Consider the following 22275-nt stretch of genomic DNA (forward strand, 5'->3'; position numbering starts at 1 on the left):
ACATCACTTCTTATTGAAATAGGAACACATTTTCCATAAACCGTGTTATGTCTCTATGTATTAGGAAGTAAGGGGGCAAATAATTCTGAGTCACTGGAGGTATATTGGATAAATGAGTGCCCCCTATTCTCAAATGCAGGGGTGCCATTTCATATTTTGGTAGGTGGACAGCTTAACCCATGATTCCATTCCGGAAGCTAATTAGGCACTTGAAAAACTCATGATTTTTTGTGTGCAGGTGATAACTTAGAAATTAACTGATACAAACAGTGTTACTAATTCTTATATAAAGAAAAAATATAACAAATACTAATTAAAGTCATATTTTAAGTTAATTTTTAAATTTAGAACAAACAGCAAAATTCCAGGGTTAGTAAATTTTGTGGACCTCCAGTAGGCTCTAAGATGGGGACAAAACTGAGGGGTTCAGTATATGGAACAGGGCTGCCAGTGAGTGGGAAAAGTACGGGGATGCAGGATCTGGGTAGGAAGTGGAGAGGGTGTGATATAGAGTGCAGGAGCAGGCTGGAAGCAGGGTGTCTGGCCAGAGGGAGGAGGCAAAAGCAAGGGAAGGTACAGTGAGTGGCCATGAGAGAGGGTGCAGAAGCAAGGGTAGGTGCAGGAGAAAGACACAGTAAGAGTATGTCTACACTGCTACCCTAATTCAAATTATGGCAGCTAATGTAGGCATTCGAACTTGCAAATGAAGCCCGGGATTTAAATATCCCAGGCTTCGTTTGCATGTTCCTGGGCGCCGCCATTTTTAAATGCCCCATAGTTCGAACTCCCTGCCTGTGGCTACACGGACTAGGTAGTTCGAATTAAAGCTCCTAATTCGAACTACCGTTAAACCTCCTTGCAGGAGTGCTGGGTTTCTGTTTATGCTTCCCTCTCTCCTGGCTTAGAGAGGACTCCCTAAAGTCCCTCTCCTGTTAAATTAATAGGGGGGAGTGAGCTGAAGCATGGATTCAATGTTTTTAATAAAATGAGGCAAAAAAGTCCTAGAGCTGGGGAGGGCACTTTGTAAACCTCTGTTGAGTCATAGAATTTGTTGTGTCCTTTCCTCTTGCTAGGTAAATCCTTAATGCAGTGTGCAAGGACTGATTCCTTTTCCAGAAAAGGGAAGAAGTGTGCTGCAACAACAGAAATAATGGGTAAGCAATCTTTTATTTTCACTTTCTATCCTAAATTGCTACCTGTTCTTGTTTTACGATGCATAATAGTAGCTAACTTCATTCAAGAAGTTATTGCAGTCTCTTTGTTAGACATGACAATACCTGTTTTATGTTAGTATTGGTATATCTTTAAATTTTTAAACCATTTTGAAATCTTTTAGTAGAAATGTGTTATGAAAATTCAAGGTATGGTTGGGTCATATTCTTATGTACTTATGAGGGCTACCTGCTTTGAACACAAGATCTCTGCCTTCTTAGAGATCTATCCATTTGGGTCATAATGTTCAAATATGAAACATACATGCCAAATGTGTGTGTTTTTTGAGCAGATTTCCAAAAGGTCTAATATTGGCCTGCTTTTGTTCAGGCACAACTTTTTAAAGTTTTCATAGAATCATAGAATACTAGAACTGGAATGGACAATGAGATGTCATCAAATCCAGTCCCCTGCCCTCAAAGCAAGACCAAGTGCCATCTAGATCATCCCTGGCAGATATCTGTCCAACCTGCACTTGAATATCTCCAGAGATAGAGATTCTACAACCCCATATGCAATTTATTCCACTACTTATCCCCCTGACAGTTAATGTTTTCCTAGCGTCCAACTTAAACTTCCCTTGCTGTAATTTAAGTCCATTATTTCTTGTTCTATAGTCAGAGGTTAAGGGAAATAAATTTTTCCCTCCATTTTAGGTACTTGAAAACTGATATCATGTCCCCTCTCAGTCTTCTCTTTTCCAAACTACACAAGCCCCATTCTTTCAGTCTTACCTCATAGGTCATGTTTTCTAGACCTTCAGTCATTTTTGTTGTTCTTCTCTGAACCATCTCCAATTTTTCCATGTCTTTCCTGAAGTTGTCCAGAAAGTGTCCAGAACTGGACACAATGCACCAGTTGAGGCCTAATCAGCGCAGAGTAGAGGGGAAGAATTCTTCCAGAGATGTCTCTCTTGTTGTTCCACAGTAGGTGTCAGTGAGCCCCTGCACCATGTGTCAGAATTTTCAGAGCAGTATCCCCTGGGCTGCCCAGGCATGGTATCCTGGTATCATGCATGTGCGAGCCTCCCTCCCCATCAGTTCAGAGACCGAGTTCTGCAATGTTCCTCAGCTAACCTGGTTCTTTGCTATTTTCAGTAGATGGATAAGTAATACTGTTTTTTTCCTCCTAGTTACAGGTTTTCTCCCTTTTCTTCTCTCCACCCTCCCCCACCCCAAATTGTTTTTTCTTTTTCCTTCCCTGTTAGATTGAATACCTGGTTCCGAAGGCTTTAAATATTGCACTTCTTGCAATGACCCAATCCCAGTCTTGGATGGGCATTCGCAATGCATCCATTGCCTCGGGGAATCCCATGTCTCCCAAAAATGTCCACTGCTCAAAACTTAAAACACAAGCTTGTTAGTACAGAGATTTTTGCCTCATGCTCATAGTATCTGAAACCCCCCAGGCCACCAGAGATTTAAAAAAAAACGCTAAAAAGCACACTTTTTCAGTACCACGAAATGCTCCGCCACTGAAACAGCAGTCCCTGGCAACTTCAGTGCTGAAATTGTCCACAGAGTCACGTCTCAGGACCCATGATGCTCCGAGCATCTCAGACATCTCCGGCACAACAAAATCCAGTGCATGCAAACCCCGTGCTGAGGCTATAGACTTCAAGTTGCCTGCCTCATAACACACGACACCACCCAGCACCAATTCTGCCTCACCAACAGCGCTAGCACTTCTTCTGGCACCCACTGTTTCTGCTTCATTCAACACTAGCACTGCATTCAACAGCATGATCGGCACAGATACAAACCATAGCGTTACAAATTGCTTCAGTACAGCCTACTGTCCATCATAGAGACCTTGTGGTCTCCTTGACTTTCAATTTACCCTTCTTTGGAACTGACCATTCATCATACACTCCAGCACCACACCATCTGCTATCTCAGGGACAGGTCTCAAGTGAGGAAGACGACGATGATGTGGAGGTAGTTTTCTCATCCCAGAATTCTCCTCCCACTGATCATTTCATTTATTATGCCAGAACTTGCCTGAGATGCACCGAACATAGAGACCTTCCTCCACAATATGTACAACTATGGATGCCACCCTCCAATGCCCCACCTACCACAGTGGCAATACTGGAGCTCATGAGCTCCACACTATAGGCACCAGTCTAAAGACCACATCAGGGCAACAGTCTTCTACGTGACAGTAAGAGACTTCACCTTTTTGGCCATATAGTATACATGTTATCCATACTCCAATTTCATGTAGCTAATTATGTGGCCTCACTAAGCGAATACAACCACAGAAACTATTCCAAGTTCAACAATTTTATTAGTGACATTCCAGAAGCAAAGAAGCAACAATTCAAGGCTGTGATTACTGACTATCATACCATCTCCCAAACAGCCGTACAGGTAGCTCTCAATGTAGCTGATACAGCTGCGAGATCCACAGCAGTCATTGCAAGATGTGCCTCGTGGTTTAACTCTGCCTCCTTCCCACAGGAGATTCAATCCACAAGAATCAGAATGTTCTGAATCTGTCCAGCAAGTTTTACTTCACAGCAGAACTCAGAACACCCATAAAATAGATATGCAAAAATGAAGAGATTTTCACTCTGGTACTCTGACCAACAAGGCCTCCAAAATTACGGCATCCCTACCTATGATCTTTGAATACTTATTATGCCTCAAACCTCGCCCTTAACTCCATTAGGGTATATCTTGCTGCTATAACTACCTTCCATCAAAAGATAGATGATTCATCAATTTTTGGAACACCCAGCTACTAAAAGATTCCTTAAAGACTTTCAGATGTCATTTACCCAGATGTCATTTCACCACCCGAACCCTGGGATCTTCACCTAGTCTTAAATGCACTCACATGTCCACCCTCCGAACCAATGGCTACATCCTCCCTTTTACACCTATCAATGAAAACAGTGTTCCTTGGAGCTATCCTATCCACTAGAAGAGTGGGAGAAATCGCTGATCTCATGATGGATCCCCCTTATACAACCTTTTTCAGAGACAAGGTGATTACATACTTACTTGAAATTCCTGCCTAAGATACATGTTTTTCTTCATTTTGAACAAGACAGTATACCTTCCTACCTTTTTCCTCAAACTCCATGCGAACCCATCTGAGTCAACAATATACACACTCAACATACGCAGAGCACTCTCTTTTTCTATACATCAAATGAAACCATTCAGGTCGTCCATCAAGTTCTTTGTCTCTATCGTGGACCATAACAAAGGTCAAGGTATCTCATGGCAGAGACTTTCATACTGGATCTCCAATTGTATTTGACTCAGTTACAATTCAGCCAGTGCTAATCCCTCTACAATCATTTGAGTGCATTCCCCCAGGGCTGTACATGTCTCAGTAGCCTTTTTACGCAAGGATCCAGTCACAGACATTTGTCAGTCTGCCATATGGGCCTGAGGCTAGACTTTGGCAAACATTACACACTAATACAGGGCCCACTATCTGACCTCAGAATGGCCAAGGCTGTCCTGTTCATGGGCTTTTTACTAGATTTGAAGCCCCTACGTCTTTATGTGACTGTAAAGCTGTATGTATTATTGTGGAATACCCACAGGGACATCTCCTGATGAAAAAGAGGAGGTTACTCACCTTGGTGCAGTAACTGACATTCTTCGAGATGAGTGTCCCTGTTATCCTCCCCTCTACTTGGGAGATTTTTCTCACTGGGAGTTTTTTCTCTGAGGTAGAGAAGGAACTGCAAGGGGTCGGGGGACTCATGCATGCAGAATACCAGGACACTGAGTGCACGTGGTACAGGCTGTATGGCCTTGGGGACACTGCTCTGAAGATCCACAGCACAGGGGCGCACCAAAACCTATTCTGGGGCACCCACTGGGACACTTATCTTAAAGAATGTCAGTTACTGCACAAAGTAAGTAACCTCCTCTTCTCGTGTCTTGTTCACAACCCTCCTCTTAATGCATCCCAGAGTCATGTTTGCTTTTTTTTGCAACAGTGTCACACGGTTGATTCATATTTAGCGTGTTGTCCACTATGATCATTATATCCTTTTCTGTAGTACTCTTTCCTAGACAGCCACTTCCCATTTTGCATGTGTGAAACTGATTGTTCCTCCCTAATTGGAGTACTTTGCATTTGTCCTCTTGAAATTCATCCTGTTTACCTCAGAGCATTTCTCCAGTTTGTTCAGATCCTTTTGAATTATGACCCTGTCCTCCAAAGTACTTGCAACCCCTCCCAGCTTATTGTCATCTGCAAATTTTATAAGCATACTCTCTCTATTATCTAAATCATTGATGAAAATATTGAAAAGAACTGATCCCATGCAGAACCCCATTCACTATGCTCTTTCAGCATGACTGTGAACCATTGATAAACTACTCTCTGAGAATGGTTATCCAACCAGTTATGCACTCAGCTTTCAGTAGCCCCATCTGTGTTGTATTTCCCTAGTTTATTGATAAGATCATGTGAGACTGTATCAAATGCTTTACTACAGTCTAGATATACCACATATACCACTTTCCCCTTATCCACAAGGCTTGTTATCCTATTAAAGAAAGCTATCAGGTTGGTTTGATTTTGTTCTTGACACCATGCTGATTGTTACTTACCACCTTATTTTTCTTCGAGTGATGTCCCTGTGGGTGCTCCACTGTTGGTATTGGGCTCATCCCGGCTTCACAGATCGGAGACTTTCAAGCAGCCATCAGGCAGGCTGCGCATGTGCAAGCGGAGAGCAGCATTCCTGCCTTTGAAGTAGCACTCGCAGCCCCTGCTTTTCCCTCAGTTCCTCCTTTGCTGCCCTGCAGTACGGATGGAGTTCAACCCTCTCCTCCTGCCTAATCAAGGGTCCCTCACAACACGCCATGATCAGGTTTACAAAGGCCTTTCTTAAATCGCTAGGCTTCATTATTAATGAGCAGAAATCCATGCTATGCCCTATGCAATCCCTATCCTTAGCACGAGCTCAACCATATGCATCCTCACTTGTCTCAAGCTTATGGGACACATGGCGGCCACCACATACGTAGTTCCACATGCCAGGCTGCGCTTTCAATGTTTCCAGCACTGGATTTCTTCAGTGTACACTCCAGCCAGCCACCACATCCACAGCCACATCTTGCCTCCTCTATGGTTCCTTACCTCCGATGGTGTAGAACCTATGCAAAAAGATGCCTTTCCACCATGAGCAGCTGTCCAAACTGATTACTACGGATGCCTCATTAATGGGCCGGCACTTCACATCAGTTATCTAAATCATTGATGAAAATATTTAACAGAACTGATCCCATGCAGAACCCCATTCACTATGTTCTTCCAGCATGACTATGAACTGAATCTCTAAAAATCTCCCCCAGTAGCTTTGTCCACCTTCTGAAATAAAAATTTGTCTCAAATACATTCCAAGAATTTGTTGGATAATCTGTGCCCTGCTATGTTATTTTCCCAACAAAAGTTTGGATAGTTGAAGTCTCCCATCACCACCAAGTCCCATGTTTTGGGTTATTTTGTTGTTTAAAAAAGCCTCTTCCGCCTCTTCTTCCTGGTTAGGTAGTCTGCAGTAGACCCCTGTCATGATATCATCCCTGTTTTTTACTCCTTTTAACCTTACCCAGAGACACTCAACAAATCTATCTCCGATGTCCATCTCAACCTCAGTCCAAGTATATACATTTATAATATATAAGGCAATACCTCCTCCTTTTTTCCCTGCCTGTCCTTCCTTAACAAGCTGTACTCTTATATACCAATATTCCAATCATGTGTATTATCCCACTAAGTCTCTGTGATACCAACTATTTCATAGTTGTGTTTATGTACTAGCATTTCAAGTTCTTCCTGTTCATTCCTCATAATTTTTGTAGTTGTACATAGACAATTAAGAAACTCATCTGATTTTGCTCCCTCACCCCGTTCTGCTTTATCTCCTCTTTATCCCTGATATTATAGCCCATGCTCCCCCACCCCCCAATTTCTGACCTGTCTCCCAGGTCTCCATATTTTTCACTTACCTATGGGCTTTGGTTTTTACATAATTTCATTTATGTGTTTAGAGTAAACTGAGGAGGTAGGCAGAGAGAGTGAGTATGTATATAATATATGTGTACTTGATAAATCTCTGGAGATGTTTCAGTGATTGACTAGATAATAGGCTTTTTAGCACATTTCTAAATAGTATATTTAAGAATTATAGATTTAAAATCTCTATAAATAATAGCTCAAGCAAAACATTTAACATGTTTAAAAACATTAGAAAGAAACAGATCAACCATATACAAATTAAAACAGTTAAAGTGAGAGAGGGGGTAATAAAATATAGAGAATAATTTAATTCCTGAATTTAAACTGGGTGCAGTAGAAGGTGACATGAGCTCTAGTCTTAGGATTTATGAATTTAGTCATCGGAATTGCAATAACTTCTACTATATATACAATACATTAATATGATCCTACTTCTCTAACTTTACATGTGATTTTTACAATTTTTCAGTGTCCGAGAGTGTGTCTACTATGTCTGTAAATGAACTGTCTGTTTTGGATGGAGAGGTCTGGGAGGCTGGTTATTCAAGTGTAGGGATAGGTCAGAAGCTACATAAGGAATTTACTAGGAAAATTCAGGTAAGCCATGTATGTGTGTATAGAAAAAATATTCTCTTTCTCATTAATTCTGCCTCATATAATCATGTTCAGCTGGAAACATCATTAACAGAGCTACATTATATATTATTGCATACAAAAATAAATATGAACAAAATATTGAGGCTGCTATGTCAAACACAGAGGCTGTGTCTACATTGGTGCGATCTTGCGCAAAAGCAGCTGCTTTTGCGCAAAAACTTGCTGCCTGTCTACACTGGCCGCGAGTTCTTGCGCAAGAACACTGACATTCTGATGTGTGAAATCAGTGCTTCTTGCTCAAGTACTATGATGCTTCCGCTCAGGAAGAAGCCGTCTTGCGCAACTGTTCTTGTAGACAGGCAACATGAATTTCTTGCTCAAGAAAGCCCTATGGTTAAAATGGCCATCAGAGCTTTCTTGCGCAAGAGAGAGTCTACACTGGCATGGATGCTCTGGCGCAAAAGCACATCTCTGGCGCAAAAGCCCCTGCCAGTGCAGACGCTCTCTTGCGCAAAAACTTTAACGCAAGGACTCTTGCGTTAAAGAGTATTTGCGTAAGATCATGCCAATGTAGATGTAGCTAGAGAAGTTAGTAAATTCCAGATTAAGAGCTTCCTTTTTACATATGTATTATGATGCATTCTTTTAATTACATGATTATTCCTCCTGACCCCGCCCTCATTCAGAGCATAGTATGGACTCTACTCTGCTCCAGGACTGAGGCAACTCTTCACCATTTGTTTTTGTCCTTCAAAGGAGGCCCCATGTTTTATTTACTGCATACCATTCAAACCCTGCCCAGCATACAGAATTAATTTCCCCCAGGTTTTTTTTGGCACTCATCACTGCTGTATGTGAGTGGTTTAGAAATATTAATTAATTTATCTTAACAACACACCTGGTTGAGGTAGTTGTTGCTCCCAGTATTCTGATGGGAGACTAATGGACATTTTTCCATATAGACAATAACGTCATATGTTACGATAACCCTGTTTCACTGCCTGAGTTCTGTTCAGCCTCTGCATTGAAAGAAGCCTGAATCCTGTGGGAAAAAATTACGTGATCATGTAATTAAAAACTATATGAACAGGGAAGAAAAATTATGGTTGGTCAAGAACTCTCAATTCTGGCATGATGTGACTTAGTAACTTGAACATTACATTTAAAAACCTATTATAAAACAATTTCCTAGTTTTTAAAAAACACAGTATAAAAAAATTACATCATGTGAGTACTGTGTTTACAAATTAATCCATCGGCAGAGTTGGAACTTTTAAATCCGCAGCAGAGGCCTCTGTGAGTTATGGTTCCTGGTAGTTACTAGAGGGTAATGAGAGACACTTTACCAGTTGGTTTCACAGTATTTGCTGACAGAAAAGGAATGTTGAAACTGAATCTTGGCTTCCATTTCAAGTTGTAGAGGGAAGGGCATATTCCATTGGTTACAGATTCTTTTATCTGTGTCCCTAGTATGTCTTCCTCCAGCTTGTGTCCCATGTGTCTGTGCTTCTGTCTGCTCTTGTCCCCTTCCAGCCTGTCCTCCTTCTCCAATTCCAACTTCCTCCTGCTCTGTGGCCCCTTCTCTGCATTGAAGTCATGCTACTTCCTCTTTCTTCATTTGCTTGGGCACTGACAGGAGAGGATTCAGAATGCAGGAAAGGCAGTTTCCCTGTTCTTAAGCCTGGTACACAGAAGCCTCTGACATGAACAAACAGAAGAAAATACCTGCTCAGTCCCAGGCTACAGCAGGTTCAGTAAGCTCTCTGGAGATGGAATATGTTCAGTAAAGACAGAACATTTGTAGAATTTTGCTAATAGTCTCTAATAAACCTCTACTAAGTACATGCAAGCAGTGGTTTTTCTGAGACTTATACTTTCGTTACATTTGGATGGATTTTCACAAGGAAAGCAAAAAGTATGCCCCGAAAATGAGAATTAATTTCATGTTTGTCTACTGTAACCTATGATCTTATATAAGTACTGTAACTACTATGGATATGCTTTATAATACAATATTTTATCATTTTCTTCTCAGTCGAATAAACTGACAGTAATTTTAAAACATGCCTTTCTAGAGCCGCTCAAGAAGAATGGACCACTTTACCAAACAATCTTTAAAAACAGCTCATCAGCATTTGACAACAGTGAATTGTCAGTTGCATGATTGCAGGTCTGTAACAGAATACTTATTCAAAAGTTTATTTGAATGACATAAATGCTTTTTTTAATTTGTAGTTTATTTCTTTTTTGGTAGGATGAAGCAGTTGGACAAATTTCATTTCACCGTCATAGAGGAGCTTGAGAGTTTTGAGAAAGATTCCCAATCCTTGAAAAATATGGAGAAAGACTTATTGGTTTGTATTTAAATAATTTAATGAAAGAATCTGTTTTCTAAAAACACTGACTTTTTCTCTTTTATTTATAGGATGTTTAACTGTGGACCATTACTACTGACTCTGAGGAAATATGTTTGTAACTTGCTATTAAAAAGAGCCATGCATTTTATGTAAAGTAAAAAATTTACAATCTTCCTGACATTTGACTTTATTTTCAGAGAAATTAACAGTCAAATTACAAATAATTTAGTTCAATGCTTTTCATGCTTGGCTACTGTTATGCACTTAATTGCTCAGTCCCTATTCCAGATGAACTCTTTAGACTCGAGAAAACCACTCGCACAGCCACAAAAAAGCCACCCTATTCATTATGTAAGGTTAGCCCTTTCCCAGAATGATCAATAAGACAAAGAGGTTAGAATGGTTCGGGTAAACAAAACCAGCCTTTGAACTTGGTTTACTGTATATTCTAAATAAGTCACCTAGCCTTAGCTAACTCAGCTGTAAACTTTTTATTTAGTGTCAAAATGGTTTATTCATTTTTGGACTTGGTGAGTCTGCTGCTAGCTATAATGGATAGTTAACATTAAGGATATTCACATTCAGGTGAAGACACAAAGTGGATTAGTACAATAGGTTTTTACTCTGCAAAGAGCTTAAAATCAAACTCAAATCACACATTAGAACAAATGTAGTCTTATTTTAGCCATATTGAATCCTACTTGGAATGTCTAATCATTGTGTCTCAGGTCTTTTATTTGCCAGCAGTAGAAATAGCCATTCAAAACAGATTTGGGGAAATATGGAAAATATTTGGGGAAATATCGTTGGTTGAGTTAAAGGTGAGTGTTTGTTTGACAGTTTCATCTTCTCTCATTGAGCCTTTTAATTTTTTTATTGCATGTGAGAATATGGGCTGTCGTAGAATACCTAATCATTCAGTTTTACGTCTGTCGTTCCAGGTTATTTGAGAACAGGAGAAACCTATTTTTAAGTCCTACATTTTGTGGATTAACTTCTTACTCATTCAGTTAATTATTATATTTCTTTTCAGAACTTTTGGAAAAAACATGCACATACATTTAGTGTATGCAAGAAAAATGAACAGCAGAGGTTAGTAGGGTTTGTTAATGTTGTTATGAGGCCTTGATTCTATTCATAACCCTGCAATTAACTTAATATATGATTTTGAGCCAAGTAACTTAATATGTAAAATGAGGAAAATAATATACACACATATGTAAAACATATTGAAATCTATAGATGAAAAGTGCTGTCTGTGTCAAACAGAAAATTATGTGGATAACATTACTTATTCATATCAGAGGCTAGTGGATTATTATACTAATAGGAATAATAATAGTCATCAATGTTTTTCAATAGTATATTGCCCTCTTCAAGATCTTTGTGGGATTTTCATGTATAATAAAGATCTTTAATTTCTTCTTCGAGTGGCCCCGTGGGTGCTCCACTCTAGGTGTCGGGTCCCGTCCTGGCGCCGCGGCTCGGAGATTTCTCATAGCCGTGCTCCGCCGACTTGCGCATGCGTGTTTCCTCAGCGTGGCGTTCGTGCCTTTGATCTGCCATGCGTGATTCGGCAACTGTCAGTTCCTCTTAACCACCTCAGGTCGCGGTCTGAGCTCCCTGAATATTTCTCTTCAGAATGTTTTTCAGTCAGTTTTTGCATCTGTAAATAGTTAAATTTGTTAGTATTAGTTGTGTTCCTGCTAGTTTGTTCTTCTGTTCATAAGAAAGTTAAAAAAGAAAAAGAAGTTTTTTTCCTCAAGCCGCTTCTCTTAAAGCGCTGCGCAAAGCGCTAAAAGTGAAATTGGCAAGGTTTCACGTGGGGCTTATACAAGTATTTATTCTGTACTAGTTTTGAAAATGCCTGGATCAACTGGTTTTAAAAGTGTTTGGCATGCCATGAGCCCATGCCAACGGCTGATAGCCCTGACACCTGCATTAGGTGCCTGGGGGAAGCTCATGTCCCCGAGAAGTGCTCTCACTGTAGAAAATTAACATTGAGAGCCTGAAGGGAGCGGGAGATGAAGATAAGAATGCTGATGTTCGGGAAGGCGTTGCAGCCTGACCCGATCCCTCCCGCAGCCACAAAAGCCCCCGAACGAAAACGCAGGACGGCTTCCCCGGAACCAGTCGGCTCGAAGCGATCTAAGCCGTCCCCAGCACTATCCCTCCCTTCAGCGGCTGCAACGGCTTCAGGGGCATCCAAAATGGGGTCTGGACAAACTGCTGGGGCGGCGATCAGAGAGCCCTCACCGCTGAAAGCGAGAGCGGCGACGGCATCGGGAGCCGTGCTGCAGCTAGCCAGCAAGTCTGCACCAGCCTCAGCTGTGTGCTCTGTGAAATTGACGCTGGTGCCGCAATTGACGAGCTGCTCTGCACCGGCTTCAGCGGCACCAGCTATAACAGCGCCTGCCTCACTGGCCCCGCTTACGGCGGCACTGTCCTCCACAGCACCATCTTCTCTGGCACCGGGATCCAAGGCAGAAGGTCTTGATGCATCAGCCCCAACACCGCTGCTGACTCCAGAACCAGGCACTCTGCCGGCACCGGCATCAACACATCAACAGCTGCTTTCCCCGGCACCGCTCCACTGCTATTAGGTGCCTGGCTGTCCTGTGGCTGTTAGGGCGGAAGACACCTCCCTACATAGGAAGGCATTATCAAAGACTCATTACAGAGACGGATCCCTGTCTCCAGGTTTTTCACCGCTAAGGTACGGTCGCTATCGTGACTATAGTGTTTCTCCTACACAGGTCACATATGGACAGCGTAATTTAGGGACGCAGTGTATCTAGAAACATGTCGGTCCCGTTCACGGTCCCGCTTACCCGGTCGATCCTCAAGATACGAACCTGGTAGACGCTCCCCATGCCACATCTATTATATCCAGCATGGTAGTGCACGCTCATCACGCCACTCCTCTCCGTTGCATTCTGAGCGCTATTATGACAGCTATCATAGACCATATGATGATTGTCCCTGGTGTGATCGTATGTCGTCCTCCCATAGGGGATCCTCCTGCATTTGTCAACCATTGAGTGAAAAATACTTACCTCATCAATCACGGCACCTAGACTCACCTTCTCCATCTAAGAGTCTAATGATCCAACTAGACCAGTCCAAGCCGGAAGAGGGGCAGTTGTCTAATGTTGAAGACCCCAAACTGGAAACTTCTCCAGTAGACTGCTCCTCGTCATCTCCGGATGAGGCGATATTTCCAGCTGATGTCTCTCTACCGGATGATCTGAGACCATTCCAAGACCCCTTTAAACGTGTGGCGGGCACACAGGAAATTCAGCTAACGGATATTCCGGTTAAAAAGCACCGTCTCTTGAAAAACCTCCATCCACAACAATGTGCAAAGATTGCCTTACCTATTGATGATGTGATCATGGAAGTGGTAGATGCGATATGGCAGACCCCAACATCGGTTACAGCTATGAGTGAAAAGGCCGACAAAATATTTTGTACCGGCGAAAGGATTGGACTTCTTGTTCAATCATCCTCAGCCTAACTCGTTAGTAGTGGACGCAGCACAACATAGGGCTAAAGCGCCACAGTACAAAAATACGCTTCCGGACAAGGACAATAAAAAATTGGACATTTTTGGTAGGAAGGTCTACTCCTCAGCCACACTTCTACTGCACATCGCAAATTATGCAGCCCATCTATCAAACATAATTTTGATAATTATTCCAAATTAGTGGGTTACTTCATGATCTCCCGGACAACAAGAAGCCACTCTTGAAGGCAATAGTCCAAAAAGGGTACGCATCATGTAGTACAGCACTGCAGACACAGCGGCTAGAGCTACTGCCACAGGTATTGCCATGAGGAGATCATCATGGCTGTCATCTGCAGGAGCCCCAAAGGAGATGCAAAGCACAGTTGAGGACCTACTGTTTGACAAGCTTAAGCTTTTTGCGGCGAACACCGATGAAGTCCTCCACTCGGGAAAAGATTCACACACCACTCTACGTACACTTGGGATGTACACTTCCTCCTTCAAATGTAGATGTTATTTTCCTTATCAACGAAGATATGATTTTAATTTCTCCAGACAACAATCACGTCCCTTCGACAATCAACACCTTAGACAGCGTCCTCAGTGCAAAGGACCCCAACAGGGATGTTTGACTAATCAATCATCAACTAAGTAGCAAATTTGACTTGTCTGTCGAGGATGCAAGCCAGCTACCCACAATCAAAATGGAAGATGAGACTATCCATCTTTTTCATCATTGCCTACGGTCATTTTACCATTGTTGGTCTGACATCACCACAGACAGATGGGTACTAGAAATAGTGCAATCCGGCCTTTCCATCCTCTTTCTCTCTATTCCCCCTACCGCTACCCCTACCCCATCCCTTTTCTAGGGACCCCTCTCACGAGCAACTGCTACAACAGGAAGTTCAATGTTTGCTTGACATTGGGGCAATAGAGAGAGTTCCCAAGCAGTTCTGGGAAAAGGCTTTTATTCCTGATATTTTCTCACACCAAAAAAGTCGGTAGGCTGGAGACCTATTCTAGACCTTCGAAGCTAAATCGACACCTTCGGAAGTTTCGTTTCAAGATGGTAACCTTAATAACTATCATTCCCTCATTGAACAAAGGGGATTAGCTTGCAGTCCTCAATTTACAAGACGCTTATTTCCACGTAGCTATCCACGTGGCTCACAGACGTTTCCTCCATTTTCAATTGGGGAACGAGCACTATCAATACAAAGTTCTGCCCTTTGGTCTGGCATGTGCGGCCCATCTGCGAAGATTGGGAGTAACAATTTTCCCCTATTTGGACGATTGCCTCATCAGAGGCACAACATTTTTGGAAACATGTCATATGGTTCGAACAGTGTCCAACACAGTTGCTGCTCTGGGCCTTCTCATAAACGTGAAGAAATCATCCCAAGTTCCATCCCAGAACCTCATCTTTATAGGCGCACGACTCGATTCCACCATGGCACGAGCATACTTACCAACGGAATGTTTTACGGCAATCAAAGATCTGGTGCACACCGTAGTACATGCTCCAACAATTCCCACGCACGTCTATCTACAGTTGATGGGGCATATGGCTGCTGCCACCGTCGTAGTACACAACGCAAGGTTACGTTTTCGTTGCCTCCGGCACTGTCTGGTCACCATTTGCGTTCCAGTGAAGCACAGCGTTCACAGGACAATAGTGGTGCCACAGTATGTCTGGGAGTCCCTACAGTGGTGGGTCAACCCGGCCAATCTTTTTGTGGGCGTCCCGTTTCATCGCCCAGAACCTACAAAACAGATAACAGATGCTTCCCTAATGGGTCGGGGAGCTCACATGGACAGTTGCACAGTCCAGGGACAATGGTCGACACAGGAAATGCTATTGCATATCAATGTCCTTGAGTTGAGAGCAATACGCCATGCTTGCAAGCATTTTCGGTTGCAGATTCAGAATACAACTACCAGGATTTTGACGGACAATATGGCAACCATGTTTTATATCAACAGACAAGGAGGTGCCTAGTCTCATTCTCTTTGTGTGGAGAGCATTCGATTGTGGAATTGGTGTATCAGCAACAACACCATTCTAACAGCTTCGTATCTTCCAGGTGTTGACAACTTAATAGCGGACTCTCTCAGCAGGTGTTTCCCTCATGACCTCGAGTGGGAGATTCACACGGATGTACTGACTCGTATTTTTGCCCAATGGGGGTTTCCGGCAACAGATTTATTCACGATGGAACGCAATGCGAAATGTCCCACCTATTGCTCAAGAGCCGGAATAGGACGTCACTCTCTGGGGGACGCCTTCCTTCTCCACTGGGGAAGGTCATTACTCTATGCCTTTCCCCCAGTAGTCTTGATTTCCAAGGTTCTCAAGAAGATCAACATGGACAGAGCCCGGGTAATCCTTCTAGCTCTGGCGTGGGCTCGTCAGCCCTGGTTTTCAATGCTCCACCGTATGTCAGTGAGAGCACCGTATCCTCTGCCTTCTCTTCCGACTGTCGACCCAAGACAACAGATCTCTCAATCACCCAAGACCCGAAGTTCTGCACCTCACTGCGCGGATGCTTGTTGGTTTACCGACTCTGAGCAGTCCTGTTCTCAGCGAGTCAGGGAAGTCTTAATGCATAGTAGGAAATAATCTATCCGATCAGCTTATACAGCTAAGTGGTCCAGGTTCCAGGCATGGTGCATGGATAATGCTGTAGATCCTCGTTACGCAATTCTACACTGTATATTACAATACCTCTTGCAACTGCATGACAACGGCCTGGCAGTCGCATCTCTGCAAGTACATTTGGCAGCAATTAATGCATTCCATTGTAGGGATGGGGATGTCTCCTTGTTTGCGCACCCCATTACAAAAAGATTTTTGAAGGGGCTCTCGAACCTTCATCCTCCACGGAGACCTCCTTCACCTCTATGGGACATGGATCTAGTCCTACAAACTTTGACTCGACCTCCCTTTGAGCCCTTGGCTACAGCACCGTTGCATTTACTTACTGTCAAGCTTCTCTTCCTCCTAGCCCTCACATCTGCTCGCAGAGTGAGTGAGATAGCAGCTTTTATGGCCTCACCTCCATATACAATTTTTTCCAAGGATTTGGTGATGTGGAGGACCTTGGGCGTTTATTCCGAAGGTTTCTTCTGAATTCCATATAAATGAACCGGTGGTTTTACCATGTTTCTCGCCTAAACCCCATACCTCAACGCAAACAGCACTGCTACACACGTTGGATGTGAGGAGAATCTTAGCGTTTTACGGTGATAGAACGCGGGTTTTTAGAAAGGCAGTCTGCTTAATAGTATCATTAGCACACCGTTCAAAGGGACAACCTCTAACTTCTCAGCGCATCTCCAGGCTGATAGTTTCATGCATATCCATGTGTCACTCGCTACGAGGGAAGCCTCTTACTTCTCTTCCGAGGGCTCATTCTACTAGAGCAGTTGCTACGACCACAGCTTTTCTGAGAGGAGTGTCTCTTCATGACATTTGCAGAGCAGCAACATGGTCTTCTAATGTGACTTATGAAGCATTATGCTATAATCAATCAGTTTGCTGCAGACTCTTCTGTAGCTACAGCAGGACTTAATCGTGCTGGTAGTCTTGATTCAAGAGCGCTCTAACTCTGTTCTAGGTACTGCTCCAGAGTCACCTAGCGTGGAGCACCCACGGGGCCACTCAAAGAAGAAAAGGAAGTTACTCACCCTGTGAAGTAACGATTGTTCTTCAAAATGTGCCCCGTGGGTGCTCCACAACCCGCCCTTCCTCCCCGCTCCAGAATTGTTTATTTGTTTCTTTTAGATGAGCGGGTGAGAGGAACTGACGGTTGCCAGCTCGCGCGCAGCTGATCAAAGGCGCAAACGCCTCTCTGGGGAAGCATGCATGCGCGAGCCAGCGAAGCACGACTATGAGAAATCTCTGAGCCGCGGCACCGGGATGGGACCCGACACATAGAGTGGAGCACCCATGGGGCACATCTCGAAGAGCAATCGTTACTTCACAGGGTGAGTAACTTCCTTTTACCTCTTTTTTTGTTGTTAGGATTCAGATTCTTAAAACTTCATTTGAAAAGCACATCTCCCACAGTGTTAACTATGAGGAAAATATTTTTACTTCTGAGGTATGGCATTTGTCGTCCTTAGTTTTCTTTTTAATTCCTACATTGTTACCTAATGCTTTTCTTCAGCTCTTGACCTTCAGCATTTCACTAATGTTCTCTTGATACTTTTAAAAAACTTTTTCCTTAATTTGACAATAACTGTGCAACATTAAGGGCTTAACTTTACCCTTTAGAAGAAATGAACACGTAATTTGATAATTGTGGTAGAAATTTCATGGTCCGGCAGGATAGTTTATATCACAGTAGAGATTTGGGAGGTGGGGGGGGGGGGGTTCAGGAGGTGATGGTAAGTGCAGGAGTCAGGGCAGGAGGTGGGGGGCTTAGAGCAGGGGGTTGGATGTGTTAGGGAGCTTGGGGGATGGGGACTCAGAACAGGGTGTGGGGTGCAGGAGACAAGGCAGTGCACGCCTGTGTAAAATACTGCCCGCAAGCCAGATCTCCACAGATGCTGCAGAGAGCCCAAGCAGGCTCCCCGCATACCTCACCTCACCTGCACACAGCTCAGAAACACGGCTGCGGGGTGTTTTTTCTTTAAAAACTGAGAGTCCAGAAGGGATGGGGGGAGGTTTAGGAGTTGCTCCAGAACAATTTCATTGGCCAACTTCTGGACAGTAACTGGCTAACAGTCAGCCACGAAGCACAAGGGGCTCCGGAGTACATGGCTGCAGCTTGTGAGGGAGTGGGACAGGTAGCAGTGTTCCCTCAAAATTGGACAGCAGGGCAGTTTCACAGGTGATTAATCAGCCCCGCCCTGTCAGAGGCTCAGGGCTCCATACAAGGAGCTGACTGACTAGGCAGGGCTGATTAATCACCTGTGAAGCTGCACAGCTTAGCAGGAACATTGGCAGGCAAGGAGGCTGATTCAGGAACAGCTGCTGGTTGGTAAGTCTGGCCAGAGGTTGTCCCTGGCACTCCAACCCCTCTCTTCCCCAACCCTCTGCCCCCCCTCCACTCCACATATCCAAATAATTTGTCCCCCTCCTGCACCCATATCCCCTCCCAGATCTGGCACTCCTGCCTCAGATCATAGTCCCCTTCTGCCCTAGCTCATAACCCAAATCTCTGCACCCCCTCCTGTACCTCAGTTCCTTTCCCTAGATAACAATCCAATCCCCTGTACCACAGTCCAGTGCCCCAGGTCACAACTGCCTCCTTCACCCAAGCTCCCTTCTACACCCAACCTGCATCCCAGACCCCACATCTCCTCCATTAATATCATGGAAGAGTGCGGCCCTCAACCACTTCCCAAATTCTTGGATTCTCCCCCCATCAAAAATTATTGGCCACCCCTGATTTAAGAAGAGTTCTTGAACAAATGGACTCACAGTTGGACAAATGAACAGAGACAGGCAAATGCACAAACTCTCTCAAATATATAGTCAATTTTGCAGTTTGTTTATCAGTGTTTCAGTTATGCAGTCAAGAACCAGTTAGAAAGAGTTTGGCAAGTAACTTCTCAGGATTTCTCTTCCTCCAGATTTTTTTCCTGCATCATTAAGAAAACACTCCTGTCATAATTACCCTCTTTTAGACATCCAACTTGTTGTTCTTTGGAGAATATTATTATTATCCCTGATTACAGAAGAGAGTGATGATGAAGTAATTGCAGTCTTTGGAATAATGGTGTAATATGTTCCTTTAACACTGCTTAGTGAACAGATCACTTTATTGTGCACTATATCTGTTTCCTGACTGGAACAGGCTAATCTTGAAGTCTGTTTAGAGACCATTGTAGTAATCTAATCTGAAAATCATAAATGACCATGTCCATACATGGGAGAAAGAAGTACTTACAGACAGATGAGAAAAAATATGACTGCAAAGATCACACAAGGTCTCAAAAATATTGAAAAATCTGTAAGCTGCAGATACTCGTTTAAATTATTAAGTCCTTTGACAAAAGGGAAACTATACTTTCTCAATTGAGAGGGATCTCTAGAGCTATGTCTACACTGCAGAGTTTTTTCGGGACACCAGAGGTATCCCGAAAAAACTCTGCTGCATCCAAGGAACGCATCTGCTCTTCCAAAAAATTTTTCGGAAGAGCATACGTGTTTTTTCAACATCCCTGTAAACTTTGTTTCGTGAGGAAAAAGAGATGTGCCAAAAAAAAGGGGGTTGGTCATGTAGACGGGCCAAATGTCGGAAAAGCCTCTTCCGACAAAAGAAGCAGAAAAAAGTACGCAAATTGCGGTTCACAATTTGTGTACCTTTTTCCAGAAAAAAGATGCAGTCTAGACACAGCCTAGATGTTTACCTTTATCTGATACATCTTCTATTTGTAGACTGAGTCTCAGACACTTGTAGCATATCTAGGTCCCTGATCTTGAAAGCATGCGCTTTGCTTTACACATTTATGTAGTCTCATTATAGTAAATGGAACTACTGTAATAGTTTAAAAATAAGTAGTTGTGTTACATAAAGGCCTGCTCCTTGCAAGATCAGTCCCTAAACCCCTGTCTCAGCTAATATAAGGGGGGAACGATTGTTTGAGCACAATAAAAAAAATGTAAAATATCATGTTGTTTACATACTGATGGCACCAAGTGATTTTAGTGTCAGAATTTGGAATGGATGCCATAGTAGTTATTTGCTTCTGCACTAAAAAGATTAATATTTCCTACCAGTAACCTTGGACCACCTTATTTTGACCAATGGTAATGAACTGCATTAATACAATCTGATTTTACATTTACTTTGAAATAATAATTGTCTACTTAACAATGTACTGTCAGTTGTGAAAAAATGTGTACATGGAATGTGGTATCAATTTTTATAGATGCATCTAATGAGAGAAGACATGAAAGGACTTCAAGAGAAACTTCTTAAAGAAATGGTATATACATTTATTTTGTCTATTTGCCTGTTTATGCTTTCCTAAAAGAATTTAGTTATCTGTACACTTTTTTAAAAGTTCCTTTTAATATGCAGTTTCTAATGCACCATCATTTGAAGTAAAAGGGAAACAAAGACAAAGTATAATAGAATTAAAACAAGGCATATTTTTATTACATTAAAATATATATATGTATGTATGTGTGTATATATACACACTCTTTTAGTTTTATGGTTATGTAGCCCTTATTTGAATTTTAATAGAGTTTATATTAGCACAAGAAGAAAAGAAATGTTCTAATGTTGCAAGATCTGTGTGAATTCTGTGATATTTTTAAAATATGTTTTAAATTGTATAGTAAATGTGATACCATTCTACCACAGCATGAAGAGGAGCTGTTGAATGTTCGCAGAGGATTGCAGACACTCTTTTTGTCAGAAGGGAGAAAATTCTAATACCATGAATTCAAATATTTTGAAAATGTATGTTTATATAAAAATTACTTTTCAGTAATGGGAAGTGAGTACAATTGCATATTTACTGAAAGTTTTTTAAATAAATGGCATTTTTAACACATCTTCTCATAATACATTAGGAATGTTTATTAAAAAGAGGTCATTATAAAAAGTTTGACAGACAAAGGAGTAATTTTCAAATAAAACTGAAGTAAGGGTGATGTTTTGGATTTGTATGTGCACCTAGAACTCCTATGGCAATGAATAGAAGTTTTATTGTATACATCTGGACATATAATTTGACCATACATTGTTTAGAACATTAAAAGGAGATCAAATGGCATTTTTGTTATGGTATTAGCTTTCAGTTGGAATTTGTCATTGACTAAAAATGTTTTGTAAAAAATATACATATGTTTTAACCATATTAAACATTTCCAAAAATTTTTGTATCTTTTTTTTCCATATTTACAAATTTGTAGCTATCACAAGATCTAAGCAAACTGGCTCATTTTAGGGCATTTTTAACTCAGTGTAACTGAAATCACTGGTTGATAAAGCTCTCTAAAACAGATTGTCTGGGTTGATCTGCCCTTTGTATAGAAATACATTCTGTAATAGTGATGCATGGCCATGCAAAAAGATTTCAGAAGTTTCCATAGATCATGATGGATTATAATTGATCTTTCTGCCACTCTCCTTTAATATTCTCCCTGAATGTATGTGCCACGCAAACTCTGTTCTTCTTCAGATGTTCATGGACACTTTCCCTTTTTTCCACAGACTTTTAGCCAATTCTTTCCTTTTAAATTTAACAAGAAACATTAACTAATAGTTGAACAGTGAACGGTTCCCTGCCCTCCTCTCTGTGTCTCCCCCATGTGTGCCTCCTGGATCTTCAACGGCTCCCAGAAGAGCTGGTTATGCTTTGCTGTCAGTGAAAAAGGTCAAACCAGAGAATTTAACCCAAACGTGTGGCAAGATTAAAAATGAAATTAAACCAGCAGTGAAAGGGATACATCAAGCACATAGCTTCTATGTTAGACATAGCAATACATTAGAAACTATACATGCCCTTAAATAAGTCTCACTTTCACAAACATACAGATAGTTCCTGTGCTGATCCCACACAGTGCCTCCCTGCCAAACAGAAAAGGTGGTTACCAGTCTATAGACAGCTCCTTTTCTTGTCCATTTTCACTTTTCTGGT

At 42.2% G+C, this 22275-nt stretch overlaps 1 protein-coding gene across 2 annotated transcripts in view; it reads left to right on the top strand.

The window, feature by feature from the left end:
* The window catches only part of SYCP2 (synaptonemal complex protein 2), a 137174-nt gene extending 115675 nt beyond the window's left edge, over positions 1-21499 (top strand). For both annotated transcript variants that reach the window (XM_075901108.2, XM_075901109.2), the window contains exons 38-45: positions 1074-1154; positions 7676-7803; positions 9879-9973; positions 10058-10157; positions 11194-11252; positions 17696-17774; positions 20554-20610; positions 20994-21499. In XM_075901108.2, the coding sequence (XP_075757223.2) occupies positions 1074-1154; positions 7676-7803; positions 9879-9973; positions 10058-10157; positions 11194-11252; positions 17696-17774; positions 20554-20610; positions 20994-21065 (671 nt within the window). In that variant the 3' untranslated portion in view covers positions 21066-21499. The remainder of the gene's footprint in view (positions 1-1073; positions 1155-7675; positions 7804-9878; positions 9974-10057; positions 10158-11193; positions 11253-17695; positions 17775-20553; positions 20611-20993) is intronic.
* The last annotated feature ends 776 nt before the right edge of the window (positions 21500-22275 follow it).

Source organism: Pelodiscus sinensis, chromosome 17 (assembly GCF_052426305.1).
Source record: "Pelodiscus sinensis isolate ZL-2025 chromosome 17, ASM5242630v1, whole genome shotgun sequence".
NCBI classification, from domain to species: Eukaryota; Metazoa; Chordata; order Testudines; family Trionychidae; genus Pelodiscus; species Pelodiscus sinensis.